Source organism: Rhinatrema bivittatum, chromosome 12 (assembly GCF_901001135.1).
Source record: "Rhinatrema bivittatum chromosome 12, aRhiBiv1.1, whole genome shotgun sequence".
Lineage (NCBI taxonomy): Eukaryota > Metazoa > Chordata > Amphibia > Gymnophiona > Rhinatrematidae > Rhinatrema > Rhinatrema bivittatum.
Window position 1 is genome coordinate 22,029,251 of NC_042626.1, and position 16,376 is coordinate 22,045,626.

Sequence of the window (16,376 nt, forward strand, 5' to 3'; positions counted from 1 at the left end):
CTTGCAGGGGCATTTTGTAGTAACTAGTGGTTTCAATAGTTTTGAAGGTAGGCCTAGTAATAGTGAGTTGCAGTAATCTGAGAATATTAGTTTTTGTAAAACAGTGTGGAAGTCCTGGAAAGCTAGTAAAGGTTTCAACTGATGTACTACTTGCAGCTTGGAGTATCCTGTTTTAATTAATTTGTTTGTGCTTTTTTATTGTGGTGTTCTCATCAATCTGTATTCCTAGGTCTTGTACTTGTTCTGAGGGTGTAATCTGAAAATTACCCAGGTCTAGGGTTGTTAGTTTAACTACAGGGGAGTTTCTCCTTAGCCACATGATTTCAGTTTTATTTGTGTTTAATATTAGTTTAAGCTGCCACAGTTCTTGATGTATTGCTTTCATGTATGTTTAGTGTTGATGCTGTATTTTCAAATGTTTTGTCGAATGGAATGTAGAATTGTATGTCATCTACGTATAAGAAGTTGATTCCTAGTTTTGCTAGTAATGTACATAGAGGAAGCATGTAAATGTTAGTGCTGCCGAGAGTGCTGAACCCTGGGTGACACCTGTATCAATAGGGAATGTGTCAGATTTGTGGTTGCCCAGATTGACTTGGAATGTCCTGTCGGCTAGAAAGTTAAATCTTTTTCCATTCACTGTTCTTGCTGTTAACTCTTTTTAGTAGGGATGTGCATTTGTTTAAAACTAATGGCCTCATTAGAAATGAGGCCATTATTGGCTTGTTCCAAAAGAAATGAACCAAAAATAGCCTCCACTGAAAATACCCCAAAATTGTTGGTTGTCTTTATGTTTAAAAAAAAAAAAAAAAAAGGCCTCTTGTGGAACTAAAGCCTCTGCCTAGTCCCATTGCCAAGGTACAAGGTTTAGGCAGAGGCCGGGACCTAAGACCATCCTCTTCAAATGACACTGTCTGCTGAAGGACGCACCACAGTGGTATCACTAGCACCTTCCTCATATCTTTTGTTAAAAATTACTGTCTTGAAGACTCCTGTAAAGAGCAGCTTTGGCCCAGGTAGTTATTAAAATTGTATTTAAATGCTTCAAATCTCCACTCATAAGCTCTACACCAGGTTGCAGTTCCTCCATTGCTTATCAAAAAACTAATATTTATCTTGCAACCCTTATGTTGGAAATCCCCATTTTGTGTAATTGAATTCATTCCTGCTTGTCCACAGAGAAAGCAAGTTAACATGTTCACTGTAGTCAGCAGGACAAATCAGCCACACAATCCCACCTTCTTCCCTGCAGCTTGTGAAATAGACTCGATTAGCAGCACTGTGCAGAAAATCCTATCTTTCTAAGCTCTGTGCACAATCTATGTCTGCACACTGGTGATGTCACCCACTTGTCTGGCTGAATTGTCCTGTGTATGGATTACAATTGTTACAGGTGAGCAACATTGCTTTCATAATGCATGGACAATGCGAATAGTGTGTGCCATTTGCAAATTATCTGCGTTGTCGATTAAATACCTAACATTAATAGTGACTGTGGGGCATAGAGGGCAGTGAGCTGGAGAATGGTGGGTGAACTTATCAACAGCAGCAACCTGAGGGAGTGGATGGAAGGATGCTGTGGCTGGGCTGGGAGGGGGAGCAGAGGAATAGTGCTGCAGTTACAAGATAAATCCTCATTTCACTGTAAATGATTTGTGGGTTCTACTAATAATGGAAATAATTTTCCTTATCAACCCTATTTTTTTTTTTAGGGGGCAGGGGTATACTGGCATGCTAAAATCCTAATTCTTTGACTCAAAGAGTTAAAGTTCTTCTCTTTTTAAGCCTCTTGAGCAATAGTACCTACACCCTTTCAGTCAGTCCTTTTTATAATCCTACCATGTGATATCGCTTGTGCAAAGTCTAAACAAGAAGCCAGACAGCCTTCCAGATACCTTTTTCTTCTGTATAAGTGCAGCAGTCTCTTCGGTGTGTCTTTCACCATGCCTTGGGGATTAAGGTGCCTTTCTCTCTGCATTGCTTCTTGCATGACCTTATGGAATGGTGTGGAATTGGTTTTCCCTCCTCCCTGTGACAGGTAACTGCTCTTGTAACAAAATGAGAACTGCACTAGGCTGTAAGAAGTTAACAGTAAGACTTCACGCGAGGGTAAAGTAGGATTCATCGAGCTACAATTGGCTGTGCCATTTGAGATGGATTAAGGGGGCTTCAGCCAAATTGGGCCTGGCGGTTGAAAACTGGAATGCTGGGCTGCATCAGCTTGCACAGTCGGAAGGACAAAGCATTGCTAGTGTGCAACAGTAGTAGCAATATCATCCCATAGGGGCCAGAAAGGATATCCCACAAGATGCAAAGTGAAGAGGAGGGGGGGATAGAGGCTGGAACATGGGAGGGATGTGTGTGTGGTGGGGGGAGGAAGAGGAGGAGGATTGAAAGCACAGCATAAGAACTGCCATACTGGGTCAGACCAAGGGTCCATTAAGCCCAGTATCCTTTCTCCAGCAGTGGCCATTCTAGGTCACAGGTACCTGGCAGGAATGATTCTGATTGAGGCAGTGACTGGAAAGAGGGTGGATAGGAAATGACAAAGCTGAAATTGATGTAGAGTGAGTGAGAGGCTGGTTGTGGTGTTAGGAGAAGAGCAGAAGAGAAGCCTGGTGGAGAGAGGTTGAGTTGTAGAGGCTGATGGGGGTGGAGAAGCAATTGCTAGGGACAGGAGGCTGTGGTAGGATGGGGGTGAGAAGAGTTGTATGTCAATTCTGTAGTTTTGAGTAAGAACATTTCTGCATTATTTTAATTTTTTGGTGTTTCTGCATGTTTTGTCAAAATACAATTTTCATTTTTGGCATGGAATTCCCCCAGTGATAGTGTGTGTATTGAAGCTTTGGTTACATGTAAGCACAGTCTTTGGCTCTAATACACAAGGCTAAGGCATTTCATATACAGAGAGGGTTTCTACATTAGAATTAGTAGTATTAGTTTTGGGGGTAAGAATTTAATTAGTGTGGTATAATAAATAGAAGCTAGAAGGAAGCAGGAAGATCATTCTAATTGAAAGTTAAATCGTATGACAAGGGTGGCCAACTCTTGTACTCAGCCACCAACAGATCTGTTTTTAGGAGGTCCTCAATGAATATGCATGAGATATATTTGCATACAATGGAGGCAGTGCATGCAAATCTACCTCATGCATATTTGTTATGGCTGTCTTGAAAAGCAGAGTTTATGGTTCTTGAGGACTGGAGTTGGCCATCCCTGTCATATGATATGAATATGCAGATGTATTATTCTCTAATTTTCGTATTTTGCATCCATTTAAATGTTTCTTCAAAGCTAGGATCAAATTGCTGCATGGGTCCGACGGACATTAGTGCTCTTTGAGGCTCTTATTTAAGTTTGGCGAGATCTGTTTTAGGCCTTTGGAGCAGGGGTTCTCAAACCAGTCCTTGGGGAACACCTAGCCAGTGAGGTTTTCAGGATATCCACAATGAATACTGTATGCAAATCTATCTCCTACATATTCATTGTGGATATTCTGAAAACCTCACTGGGTTGAGAACCACTGCTTTGCAGAATGGCCTTAATCCTAGTTAAGCATTCAACACTTGTGTAAAATATTGATAGAAATCTTTGAAGTGAAATTAACAAATAACTTTGGTTTGTATTTTTCCTGTGCTCTTTCTACACATTGCCAGGTGTTGAGTGATCATGGCTCCACCACCCTCTTCTTGGCAGAGTACTGCAGAGGTTTGCCATTGTTTCAGAAGCAACTGAGAAGTTGTTCAGCTAAATTGAAATTTGGCCACTTATCAGACTGAATTTATTTATTTGTGGATTTTTATATACTGACATTAGTATGGGAACATACATCGGTTTACATAGAACTAAAAAATAGCAAACAAGCTTTACAGAGAACGAATAAACAAAAATAGCAAACAGAATTCTGGCCACATAGTTATTTGTCTGGCTAGAATTTGGCTGATAAGTTAGGTGTGTTCCAGGGTTGGTCCAGAGGAGCTGAGTTAGCCAGATAACTTATCTGGTTAACTTTGGTTGTCCGGTAGAGCTGTCCTGAAGATATCCAAGATAAATGTATCCAGCTAACTTTTACGATATATGGAATCTAATCTTTCTTTCCCTTCCTATTTGTCTCTCTGCTTCCCCGACAGGCCCCTAGCCCTCTTTTCCAGGCAGCCAGTCACTGGCTCCTTCCAGTCCTGCAGCTCTGTTGCCCTGCTGACAGCCCCAGTGTCTGCAGGAATCTTACAGAGAGTGTGCACTCTGGCACATGAACATAGATTCCAAGCTACGTGTGTGCACATGTGCATCCCATCGGTTACCAAGAGATGCTGCTTCTGGAGACTAAAATATGTTATATAGATAAGTTTGAGTGTTACAGGTTACTTGGTTTTGTGGTACATGTATATTTCATTTTTTAATCCTCCAACTTTACTGTGTACTTCTGAGTTTTGCATGTACGGACTTTGCTGGTCCAAACTTTTTAAGGGAAACTCCATATGGAGTTTAACTTAGAAAATGAGTTTGCAGGTCTGCGGGTACTTGGCAAACTACCTGGGCTGTTTAAAAATAAAATAATAAATGCCCCTCATAGTGGGTAATTTTCAAAGCCATTATGTATATAAAGCCCTGTTTTATGTGTGTAAAACAGCTGTGCTAAAAGTGACCAGGCTCAGTGCACATCAGTATGCATGATCCGATGTTGTGCAGAGCTCAGCTGGGGTGAAGTTGGCACTTTCATGCATGCTTTGACTTATGTGCGTATGTGTATATGCGTAAATTACGCCCTCCGAAGAGGTGTAGCTTTTACATGAGTGAATGTGGGGGTGTGCTCGGCCAATTACCAGAGGGTTTTTTAAAGCAAACTTGTATGCCTAAGTTTGTTCTGAAAATACTGGAAAACGCCTACGGGTGTACACAGACTTTACTGCTGTGTAGACTGTTGGAAACCTATTCTCATGATGTGCAGATTTGCTCAAGTTGGAAGTTACTTTCTGCAGTCTCTTGGTTTTTGGATGGCTGCAGAGTAAACTCTATGCAGTACTCCGTATACTGTCATGTAGGTCTGCTGGTTCCACTCTGCTTGGGTGCTCTGTGCATTTATCACAGTGGCTCATCTTAGTTTCGCAGGCTCTTGATGTACATTGTCTAAAGAGCCTTTCTTTCCATATGGAATGCATATCTTCCTGCAAGTTCAGGGGTGCTTCAGAAATCTGTCCCGTCCCAGCCTCCAGGCCACATCAATTAACCCAAAACTGGAGCAAGGAGAGAGCCACTTGTGATAGCAAACCTGAACACTAAATAAGCAGATACATTCTCTTTAAAACCCTAGTTTCATGTTGTAAGGGAGCAGCATATTAAAGTTAGCAAGAGAAATAATTAGTCTAGTTTATTTAAAATGCCCCTGCCTGTGGTATTTATCAAAGCAACTACTGGGGAAAGGGGAGAATTAGCAGAGAATGCTCTTCGGAGGTGAATTGCCTTTAACGCTCCCCTACTCTTACCTGCTAGACTAATGTCTCTCTCCAATTGTCCTGTGGGTGCTAGACTACATTCTGCATAATGGGCACACTAAGGGGTATGTAGTTTATCTGCCATAATATTGTTTCTAGGATAAACCTCTGCCTTTTTCTCAGGAAGACACTAGTATTCTGACAGCTGGGGTGTGCTGTAGGGGATGCAGTGATTTCCACGGGGACTGCAGCTCATGGATGGATTTCATTGCGTTGTTAAACTCATTCTTCATCTTCTCAGCCCAATTTACTGTACTGGGGATCTCCTGAAAAGGGTCCAGACTGCCAAGCTGTTCACTGATGATAAGCATTTTGTGGACATGGTTCTGCGTGAACCTCCAGGTGAGTTGTAGTGAATGTGGAGAAATGTTGGTCCTTCTGTCATTCTTTTGAGCTTTCATAAACAGTAGTTGGGCTGTAGGGAATGGAATCTCTGGCAACTGCAAGTAAGATCTGTGCAGCACGCTAGCAAGGTACAGATGGGAAAAGTGGGTGCATCAAATGGTCTTCCTGCTGGTCTCTAACATGTTTCTATTACAAGCTAACACTTTTTCTTATAAAAGGCAGGTCATTTATTTATTTATCGAGTTTTATATGCCATCATTCGGTTTCGCCATCACAATGGTTTACAGGTTTTGATTAATATAGAAATAAATTAGTGAGTTAGTAGAGGCATTATAGTGCATATTCAGGTAATGAATTAACAATGTTAAGCATGTGAATCCTGCTGACTCTAGAGCAGTCCTGCAGCCTAAAGTTGAGTGTACAAATCATAACATCCATGCTATTGGTTACTAGAGTAACCTATATCCAAATGTAGACAAACAAGAGTTAGTGATGATCCTATATCTATACAGTGCCATTTACTGCCATGATGGCAATACATATGAGATGCCATGCTGGGTCAAACCAAAGGTCCATGGAGCCCTGTATCCTCTCTCCAACACTGGCCAATTCCAGAGAGTAAATCTGTTTCTTATGGTGAGATTTCCCAAATTGCCTGGCTAATAATGCTTTATGCACTTTTTCTCTAGAAACTGTCTATACCCTTCTTAAACCTCACAATGCTAGATGCCTTGACCACTTCCTCAGGCAACAAATTCCACAGCTTGAGTGTATGTTGAGTGAAAAAAATGCTTTCTCTGATTTCTTTTAAACGTGCTACCTTTAGTTTCATGGAGTATCTCTAGCCTTGGTTCTATTTGAAAGGGTAAATAGCAATCCCCTATTGACCTGTTCCATCCCACTTAAGATTTTATAAGCATCTATCATATATCCCTTTTGTTGCCTCTACTCCAAGCTAAAGAGTCCTAACCTGTTGAGCCTTTATTCATAAGGGAGCTGTTCTAGCCCCTTTATCACTTTTGTTGCTCATCTCCATACCTTTTTCTAGTTTTGCTATCTTTCTTGAGATGGGGTGACTAGAACTGTGTACAATGCTAAAGGTGCTTGCTGTTCTGACTGCTGCCGCCGCACACTAAGCTGAGGATTTTAACAAGTATTGTTGTGACACCTAATAAAGAATCCCATATTGTGTACTTGTACTTAGGATTTTTTCCAAGTGTACATCACTTTGCACTTGTCCACACACAACTTCATCTGTCTCTTCGATGTCTAGTCCCCCAGCCTTGCAAGGTCTTTCTACAGTTTCTCACAATCTACTCGTGTTTTAACAACTTTGAATAATTTTGTATCATCTGAAAATGAGATTGCCTCACTCATGTCTCCCTTTCTAGATCATTGATGAAGCTGTTAAACAGCACTGGTCCCAATACAGATCCGTGAGGCTCTCCACTATTGACCTTTCTTCATTTGGAAAATTGACCATTTAGTTCTATCCTGTTTCCTGTCTGTTAACCGGTTACCAAATCACAATAGGACCTTGCCTCCTATCCCATAACTTTTTAATTTCACGATGAGTCTCTCATGAGGGACTTTGGATTTTTAAAAGGCATTTGACAGATGCTTTATATCAACAGACTCATTGTATCCACATATTAACATCTTAAAAAAAAATCTAATAGATGGATAAGGCCAGACTTTGCTTTGCTAAATCCATGCCGTTCTTCCCCATTAGTGATATAGAAAAAGCCTTAATGGGCAGTACGATATAACAAACAATTACAACAAGACGTATCCGCCAAAAATTACAATGAATATTCTAAGGGACCATCATATAAACCCCTCTTTGATATCTTTTAGAGCCTTGCTTGTGCTCTATCGATAAGTCAAAGGGGTACACGTTTACTCATTGGTCCAATTTTTTGTGATTTATTTTTTTTAAGCATTTTTATAAAATTTATTTAAAAAGTGCACTACTTCCCAGTTTGAAGTTAATTCATGCCCAACACGGTATCATGTTTCGCAAACTGCTGCTTCAGGGGCTGGAATCGGCATATACTCGAATTCAAAAAAATTCCTTCTTTTCTTTTCAGTCCTGTTTTAATTTTGTTGATTGAGGCGGCCGATCATTTCTTCACAAAGCATTTTCACCTGCCAAAGATTCAGTCTTTGGTGGGTGAAATTCGAGTATATGCCGATTCCAGCCCCTGAAGCAGCAGTTTGCGAAACATGATACCGTGTTGGGCATGAATTAACTTCAAACTGGGAAGTAGTGCACTTTTTAAATAAATTTTATAAAAATGCTTAAAAAATCTAAATAAATAAATTGGACCAATGATTAAACGTGTACCCCTTTGACTTATCGATAGAGCACATGCAAGGCTCTAAAAGATATCAGAGGGGTTTATATGATGGTCCCTTAGAATATTCATTGTAATTTTTGGCAGATACGTCTTGTTGTAATTGAAAGTTCTTCCCCATTAGGCCATATGGCCAGTAATTTTTAAGAATAGCTTCTACCATTTTGCCCAGCCTGATAGGCTCACTGGTTTGTAGTTTCCTGGATCACCCTTGGAGCCCTTCTTAAAAAAATTGGCATTTAATTGGCCACCTTCCGGTCTTCAGATGCTACTGCTGTTTTTTAATCATAGGTTACTAATAACAGGTATGCGATTTTAAATTTTCGGGACGCTGGTGTGAATACCATCCAGTCCTCTTTAGTTTCTCAATATATTTTTGCTGCTTCATTTTCAGTTAATTTGCTTCATTTCCTCTGAATTGATGCCATTTAAAAAAAAAAAAATATTCTGGTGTGCATCTCTCTCCAATATCCTCTTCATTAAAGATCAAAGTAAAGAATTAATGTAGTTTTTCTGCTATGGCCTTGACCCTCCCGAGCGCCCCTTTATTCCTGTGGTCACCTAGTGAACCAACCAACTTCCTTGCAGGCTTTTTGCTTTGAATGCACTTCAGCATTTTTATTACTTAAGCTAAGGTCCTCTGTTTAGAGGTACCAGTACTTAAAGGAATGAAATGAGCATAGATTTATTTTTTTGCATGGTTTTGTTTTGCAGAGCAAGTCCTCCAGAATTTCCAGAACTTGCTGGAAAAGTCTCCAGGAGGAAATCTGAGCAGAGATGAACTGTTTCAATTTGTCAACTTATCTTTCGCTCCACCCGGGCAGGAGTTTGAGCCGTGGACTCCAAAAGACTGGCCTGAGAAGTATAAATACTGATCCCCACTTGCTATAGGAGAGTAGTGGTGTGCTGTGCTGCCTAGCTAGCATCCCTCTGGTGCAAATTCATAACGCTGGTCTATCATAAACGTGTAAATGGAGAATAAGTCTGCTTGTTCTATTTGGATTTAGGAAAACTTGTGAAAAGTCTGCAAAATAATCAAACTATTTAGATTTTCTGCAGTCAGGAGTAGCTGAAATCCAAGCAATCTTTTTAATTCATAGGGATTTCAGGGAAGCCAGCTAGCTCCTGTTTTTTGCGGGAAATGTTGAGCATGTCCTGCTTTTACTGTGCTTCATGCATGGACTTGTATCCCTTTTATTAGAACAGGACTACAAGCCCATGTGTATAGTGGGATAAACCAAGCCTGGATCAACCTTTCCTGAGGAAAAACCTAGAGCCAGCTTGGCAACCTTAGAGCACTAGGTTTGTAAATATTTTTCTCTCTTCTTGAAACTTGGGGGAGATTGAAAATCCTAAGGTAACCATAAAACTGTGGATCCCTGCAGAGTTTTGCATTTGACATAATTTTAAAAGCAAGTCTGCAATTTGAAAAGAAACAGAGTATTGGCAGATGACTTAATGTGTGTTAGTTTGTATAACTTGGTAGCTGTCTGATACTATTTCTTAAGTGCCTAGAAAATCCCATGTTGAAATGGACAAAATCTAATCCAGCCCTAGATAGAGGTGAATAACCTAAAACCAGGGCCGGTGCAAAAAAAATAGGCAGCTTTAAATGTAGGTGTCCCAACAACTGGGCTACCGCTTGCCTCTATCCCACTCTGTCCTTGCTGCTCCAGGCCTCCCTGGACCTGTCTGCCATCAGCAGCTGTCCGTGAAGGTGAGGATTGAGCTGTGTACCTCCTGCTGCCAGCTTCCTCTCTAAACAGGAAGCCTGCCCAGAAGAGGACAACCTGGGAACTGTGGCTCATATTTCCTCCTTTCACTGACGCATCTTAACTGCAGCCCAAAAATGATCTGAGGGAGGTACACAGTTAGGGTGGAAGTACATTCACGTAGACCTTAGCAGTGCTGGTCTTGATTAACCCTACTGCATTTAATTGTAAAAACAGAAAAGGCAGACTGGGCTGGCTTGGTGCTGGGCATATGAATGGACCTGGGTTAAGTTCCTGGTTCAGGTCTTCCACGCTTCAGGTCAGCTGGGGATTGAGGCAGTGTTCGCAGTTCCGGGAGGGAAAGTGAGGCCGAGCATCAGGAGGAGCCCTGGTGCATGGCCCTTGGTGAACACTGCGATGATAGGACTAAAGGAAGCTGCAAGGGAATGATATATGCAGGAAAAAATCCCTGACTAGCTGGGAATGAAGGCTCATTACACTGAAGCCCTGTAGAAGTGGGAAACCCAAAGGAGCAGGAAGAAACTGTCCAAAAAAAGGGATAAATTAGCCTTTAACCTAAACCATAAAATGAACTATGATATCTGGAGCAGGATATATCGAGCGAGCAACAATAGACAGAAGTGCATACAACAATAGTATGCTGAAAGCCAGCTAAATTTAAACTAGTCTGTATTGTATTCAAATAACTGAAGCATACAGCACCAGTGTACTTCGCATCAACTGCCCACATAAATCCCAACAAGGGCACTTCAGTCCCCACAACAGGCCCTTTAATCTGCCCCTTCACTAGCTACAGCAAGGCCAGCATGCATGAGGCTTCATGTGTTCAGTTGCTTGGCATTCAACTTATGGAACAATTTTCTTCAGGACTTGCTACTACTCATTTTGAGAGAGAATCAAAACTTGGCTATTCCCCTGAACTCTGCATTTCCACCCATCTTAGGTATCCTCCCTTAAATATGAAAGCAGTATTCTGTGTGTCATTTTTATCTTATTGCCCAGTATCCTCCCTAAACTATGAAATCCATGTACACTGTGTTGCTACCTCTACAGTTTTGTTTTTTTTTTTTGTATTGTTCAATTCCCAGTTTTATGTTTTGTCCCCTCCTCTCACCCTCAGATATATGTACTGCAATTCACATCATTCTTTATAATCTGTCTTATGCCTTTCCTAGAAAACGGTGGAATAAGAAATGGAAATAATTAAAATAAAAAATAAATGTTGAACCACAGGCAGAGCAGGATTTCAAACAATCCTACATGCAACCATATAGAGAAGAGTGTAAATTAACCCGATTTTAAGCCAAACCCTTACTCTGCCATAGAGAATAGGTTCAAATTGACTTGGTTTCTGTTTTTCCAGTCCTCAGATCTTGAAGACTATTTCTGATGAGAAGCTAAATAGATGGGCCAAAGAACTGCATGCAATCTGGAAGTCTCTAGGAAGGAAGGTACCAGAACATGAATGGATGAAAGTTCGCTTGTAAACTCTTTGCTAGTTGACGTAAACTCTTTGCTAGTTGACGTAAACTCTTTGGCAGGAACAAACCTCTACTATTATAGAGAGCAGTTCTTGTTTAAGATACATCCCTAATGCTGGGAATTAATAGTCCTAACCCCAGCATCACTAGATGAGGACACCACTGGTTCCCCCACCCAGCACATCTGGCAGTTCCCTCTGAAGTAAGGGAGAGGTGGTATTGTATGAAATGAGTTTGCACTTCTCGGCTGTGCTTTCCTTTCCATTCCCATCTCACCTGCAGTGCTTACAGGGCTTGGGGGTCTTGAATGCTGATCCTGCGATTACTGACAGACTAGAAGTGTAAGGAATGGGGGATATGATACTGTATGTGGAAGGGTCTTATAAGATTTGTAACACTTCTGAGAAACATTTTTTTTTTCCCTCTTTTGAGATGAAAAATGATGTACAAAATCACCCTGAGCTTCATTCTCTAATCTATGTCCCATATCCTGTGGTGGTACCTGGTGGGCGATTCCGTGAATTTTATTACTGGTGAGTGATTTGGGGTGTGAATCGCATTACTGGGTGCAGAGAAGATGAAAATAACTTCTGGGGAGTGAGCTTGATTGCATGCAATGGTGTTTACTAGCAAGGGAACAGACTCCTGAGATTTAATCCCTGTCTGTCTGTCCACAACTTCAGGGATTCATACTGGGTGATCAATGGGCTCCTTGTGTCGGAAATGAAGGCCACGGCAAAGGGAATGATTGAGAACTTCCTGTACCTTGTGGAAAGGCGAGTCATGATGGAAGCAGTAACAAGAACCAGAGTCTGCAAACGTTGAGAGGCCGGGGCATGTCAGGAGCCCTGCGGCCCTTCCTATTTTAAAAACTGCAAAAGACCTCTGCTGCACCCAGAAGGGACTCTTGCAGATTTTCTCTGTGTCTGTGCATTAGACGTAAAAAGCACTAGATAGCTGTGTGATGCTCTTGTATCCTTTTTTCTTAGTGATATGGTTAATAGTGACTTGCGTTCTAGAAAGTCTGCTCTCTCATTCCCTGTCCGGCTCACTCGATTCCTTTAACCCTTTGTGCTTGTCTGTTTCACACTCTTTCTCTTCCCATTTTCCATACTCCCCTTTCAAATTCAAGATACTTTGAGGTCCATGTTCAAAAGCCATTTAGACGGATAAGTCAAGTTATGTCAAAATAGCAAACGTGACACATTCAGCCACTTAACCGGCTAAATTATAGCTGGATAAGTAGTTATCTGGTTCTGATTTAACTGGAGAAGGGATATCTGGCTAATTTATCAGACTATCGCATATATCTGGCTAAGTTATCCAGCCTTGTGTGGCCGGTTAACGTGCTTCTTTATGTGGTGATCTTTAAAAGATATCAGCCCAAGTAACACTGTTGTAAGGATGCTAAACCAAGCAAGCAAATAAAGGGGCCACCAGGCCAATCCCCCCCCCCTCCCCCCACTATCTTATAAAGATCCTATTGGGCGCACGATCTTTTTACCCCCGAAAACTTAATAGAGCAGAGGCTCCCTGCCCCCATCCATTCCCTCCCACCCTCCTGCAAGAATGAGAAATGATACTGATCCCCCCCCCCCCAACCTCTTCTTCCCCTCCAGTACCTTATATATATTTTTTTTTTATTGCCAGGAGCAAGGGCCCCTCAGCCCCGCTAAGAGTGGAAGTGTGGGCTTTACCTTGAGTGAACTGGAGGTGCTGGGATCGGGGCAGACGGTCCCCTGCTCCTGGCAATAAGATGAGTGGTACCAATGGGGATGGAGAAGGGGGGGGGGGGGATTTGCGCTGTTCCTCATCCTTGCAGGAGAGAGGCAGGCTCCTCTTTAAATTGATGGGGGAAAAAAAGACCAGGACAGGGAGCCTCTGCTTCATTAAAAGATTTGAGGGGGAGGGGGGAGAGCATGGCCAGACGGGGGGGGGCCTTTATAAGATATTGTGGGGGAGGGGGACTTGGCCCCTTTGGCTTGCTTTTGCATTCTTATGACATCGTTACTTAGCCATGTTTTCGAGGGGCTTCTATTACCCCTTATACTGTAAGGGATTTAGTGCCTCGAAAACGCATGGCCAAAGCCCCTGAAAACTAACAAGGATCATCACATGCAAAGGCACGTCATCCACCCAGGATTCAGAAAGTAAAACGTGCGGCCAATCCGAACACTTTCCGCTCATAAATAAAGGCGTTAATTTATGAACATCCCGGAACAGTGTACAGAAAAGCAGAAAATGCTGCTTTTCTGTACACCCTACATAAGAACATAAGAACATGCCATACTGGGTCAGACCAAGGGTCCATCAAGCCCAGGATCCTGTCTCCAACAGTGGCAAATCCAGGCCACAAGAACCTGGCAAGTACCCAAAAACTAAGTCTATTCCATGTAACCATTGCTAATGGCAGTGGCTATTCTCTAAGTGAACTTAATAGCAGGTAATGGACTTATCCAATCCTTTTTTAAACACAGCTATACTAACTGCACTAACCACATCCTCTGGCAACAAATTCCAGAGTTTAATTGTGCATTGAGTGAAGAAGAACTTTCTCCGATTAGTTTTAAATGTGCCCCATGCTAACTTCATGGAGTGCCCCCTAGTCTTTCTATTATCCGAAAGAGTAAATAACCGATTCACATCTACCCGTTCTAGACCTCTCATGATTTTAAACAGACTTAATATCACTAGGATATTAAGTCTGAGGAACAAAAAAAAAATGTGCCAGTCAGTCCGGTTAGGAGAAGGGATGCTGAATTTTAACGGCTTCTGTTTTCCTAACCAATTGCTGTCAGCGGATTCAGAAAACCAATGCTCATAAAATTGAGCGTCTCCATTTCCTGAACCCACTGACAGAGCCACCTCTCCTAGGCCAAGGAGGCGCTAGGGTGGCATAATTATCCCTAGCGCCTCCTTTTAGCACAACCCCTCATTTAAATATAGGATCATGTGCCCGGGAGAGGTGCCCGGGCGTGCATTGGGGGAGAGTGCGCTCAACACGGAGCGCCCGGTCTCTCACGATCTTTACTGAATCAGCCTGAAGGTCAGATAACTAAAAAACCTAACCAACTATTCTCAAATAATAGATATTGGCCTCTTTATTGACAGAAATACATAAAAGTGGTTAAAACAAATGAAAGCTGAGAAGAGAGAGTTTCTGGTATTTGACGCTGCTCAGTTTATTTCTGACCCTGACCAAAGGAAATGACAAATTTTGCTTCTCTAGCTGCTGCTTTCTTTTGTTTTCTCTGAGGATTATGCAGAGCCTTTTTCCTGCTCATTCTTTTGTATGGTCTACCTTTCTCTGGCAGCTTTTATCGTTTGGATTTTACACCTTACAGGAGGAAAGCTGTTTTGTGGTTGGTTTGTTTTTTTACATCTTTCCAGTATTGCACTGCATGCAGACTCTGGCATCTTGGGATTTCTTTGTTCTCTGCATATTTCTTTTTCACTTAGTCTGCATTTTAGGGGCTGTTTGTCTGGTTTATTTATGACTCGGGTACGGTATCCTAGTTTGAAGGTTCTGAAGCTGCCCAGTTTGTGGTTTCTGATTTGCACCTCCAAACAGGTATATTGGAGTTCTAGGGTCCCTCTCTTGCTCACTTCCTTATAACCCTCTGTGTCCTGCCTTGCCCTGCTCCACCCTGCCCTCACCTCTTCTTTCTCTCATATGCTTCTTTCCATCTGGGTCACTCCTCTTAGCCCCTCTTTCTCTTTCTAGGTAAATACTTGTTTGGGTGTAAGGGGGTTATCTGAAAATCTAATCTCCTCTCTTTTATATCAGATATGGGTTAATCCCAAATGGAGGACGCGTCTACTATCTACGTAGGAGCCAACCCCCTTTCCTGACACTGATGATGGACAGTTACATGGCTAAATATGAGGACTCGGAGTTTCTCAGGTGAGTACACTGCTTTCTACTTCTCTCAGGTGTACAGTTCCCCTAACCCTCAATATGCACAAACCTTGAATTGTTTTCTAATGAGTACAAAAATCATAAAACAAATTACTCAAGGGACATTGGAGCATTTTCATGTCTTTTCTTCCTTTTCATTCCCATTCCAAAGCTGGTTTCTGTGGTCCTGCTTAACATATTGATGAAAAACAAAAGCAGTAGAGAACAAAAGCTTTATCACATGGTTCAGGTTGGAAGGGTGAAGGTGAGCAGATGAGTGGTGTGCATTGATTGCTGCAGATTAGGGGTGAAAGTGGTCATTTGTTGAATTGTTACTCTTATGAAATGGACACAAGTGGTTAAAGTGGTACAAGTTTTGAAGCTGGTGAGCAGTAATGTGTGAAAGGTGGGCTGAGTGGTGTTATTACATCATAGAACACACAATACACAACCTTATAAAAGCAAAATTAGTTTACTAAATATAGTAAATATAATATCAAAAGTGAATATCAGTAATAAGCACCCAGAATCACCATAAATATTATATAGATTAATGAAGACAATTTTAATAAAGATAGATTTTATACAAGGACACTTCCCTCATAGGTCTTCCTTTCTATGAGCTAATGGAACCTGGGAAAGGGAAGACTGCAAGCCCTGAGTCCCCACACACAAGATACCTGCTCGTGTTTGGGGCTCATCTAAAGAAATGTTACTCGCAGTCCCTTATATCCTTTCTTTTCTCTGGCTTTTTTCCCGCATCTGCAGGTGTTAAGTGTTCTGACATGTACTTGTATCTCTGACAATAGTCATCTGTAGCTCATTAAACTATGGCCAGTTAAAGAAACTGGTACTGCCTGACTCCTACAAGTTTCAAACACAGGCCTTCACCAGCTTATCTCTTCGAAGAACAGAGCTCTTCCTGCTTATCTTTTAGCTCATTAGTACCATGCAGTCTAGTAAGAAAAACAAGTGACAGCACGCTACAGCTTCAGGCCTTCCTTATGGTAAACTATGTGCAATGTACATGTTCCACATTTATCAATTATTGGTGAGTGTTTTGGTCTATC

The 16,376-nt window shown here is 41.7% G+C and overlaps 1 protein-coding gene across 2 annotated transcripts in view; it reads left to right on the forward strand.

Moving 5' to 3' along the window:
* The first annotated feature begins 1,858 nt into the window (after positions 1 to 1,858).
* Positions 1,859 to 16,376, forward strand: part of TREH (trehalase) — a 30,296-nt gene continuing 15,778 nt past the window's right edge. The window contains exons 1-7 of one of the 2 annotated variants that reach the window (XM_029573127.1): positions 1,859 to 2,038; positions 5,616 to 5,834; positions 8,909 to 9,056; positions 11,291 to 11,378; positions 11,841 to 11,941; positions 12,092 to 12,184; positions 15,196 to 15,312. In XM_029573127.1, coding sequence (XP_029428987.1) covers positions 5,687 to 5,834; positions 8,909 to 9,056; positions 11,291 to 11,378; positions 11,841 to 11,941; positions 12,092 to 12,184; positions 15,196 to 15,312 — 695 coding nt within the window. In that variant the 5' untranslated portion in view covers positions 1,859 to 2,038; positions 5,616 to 5,686. The remainder of the gene's footprint in view (positions 2,039 to 5,615; positions 5,835 to 8,908; positions 9,057 to 11,290; positions 11,379 to 11,840; positions 11,942 to 12,091; positions 12,185 to 15,195; positions 15,313 to 16,376) is intronic. The other variant, XM_029573126.1, reaches the window with a different exon arrangement.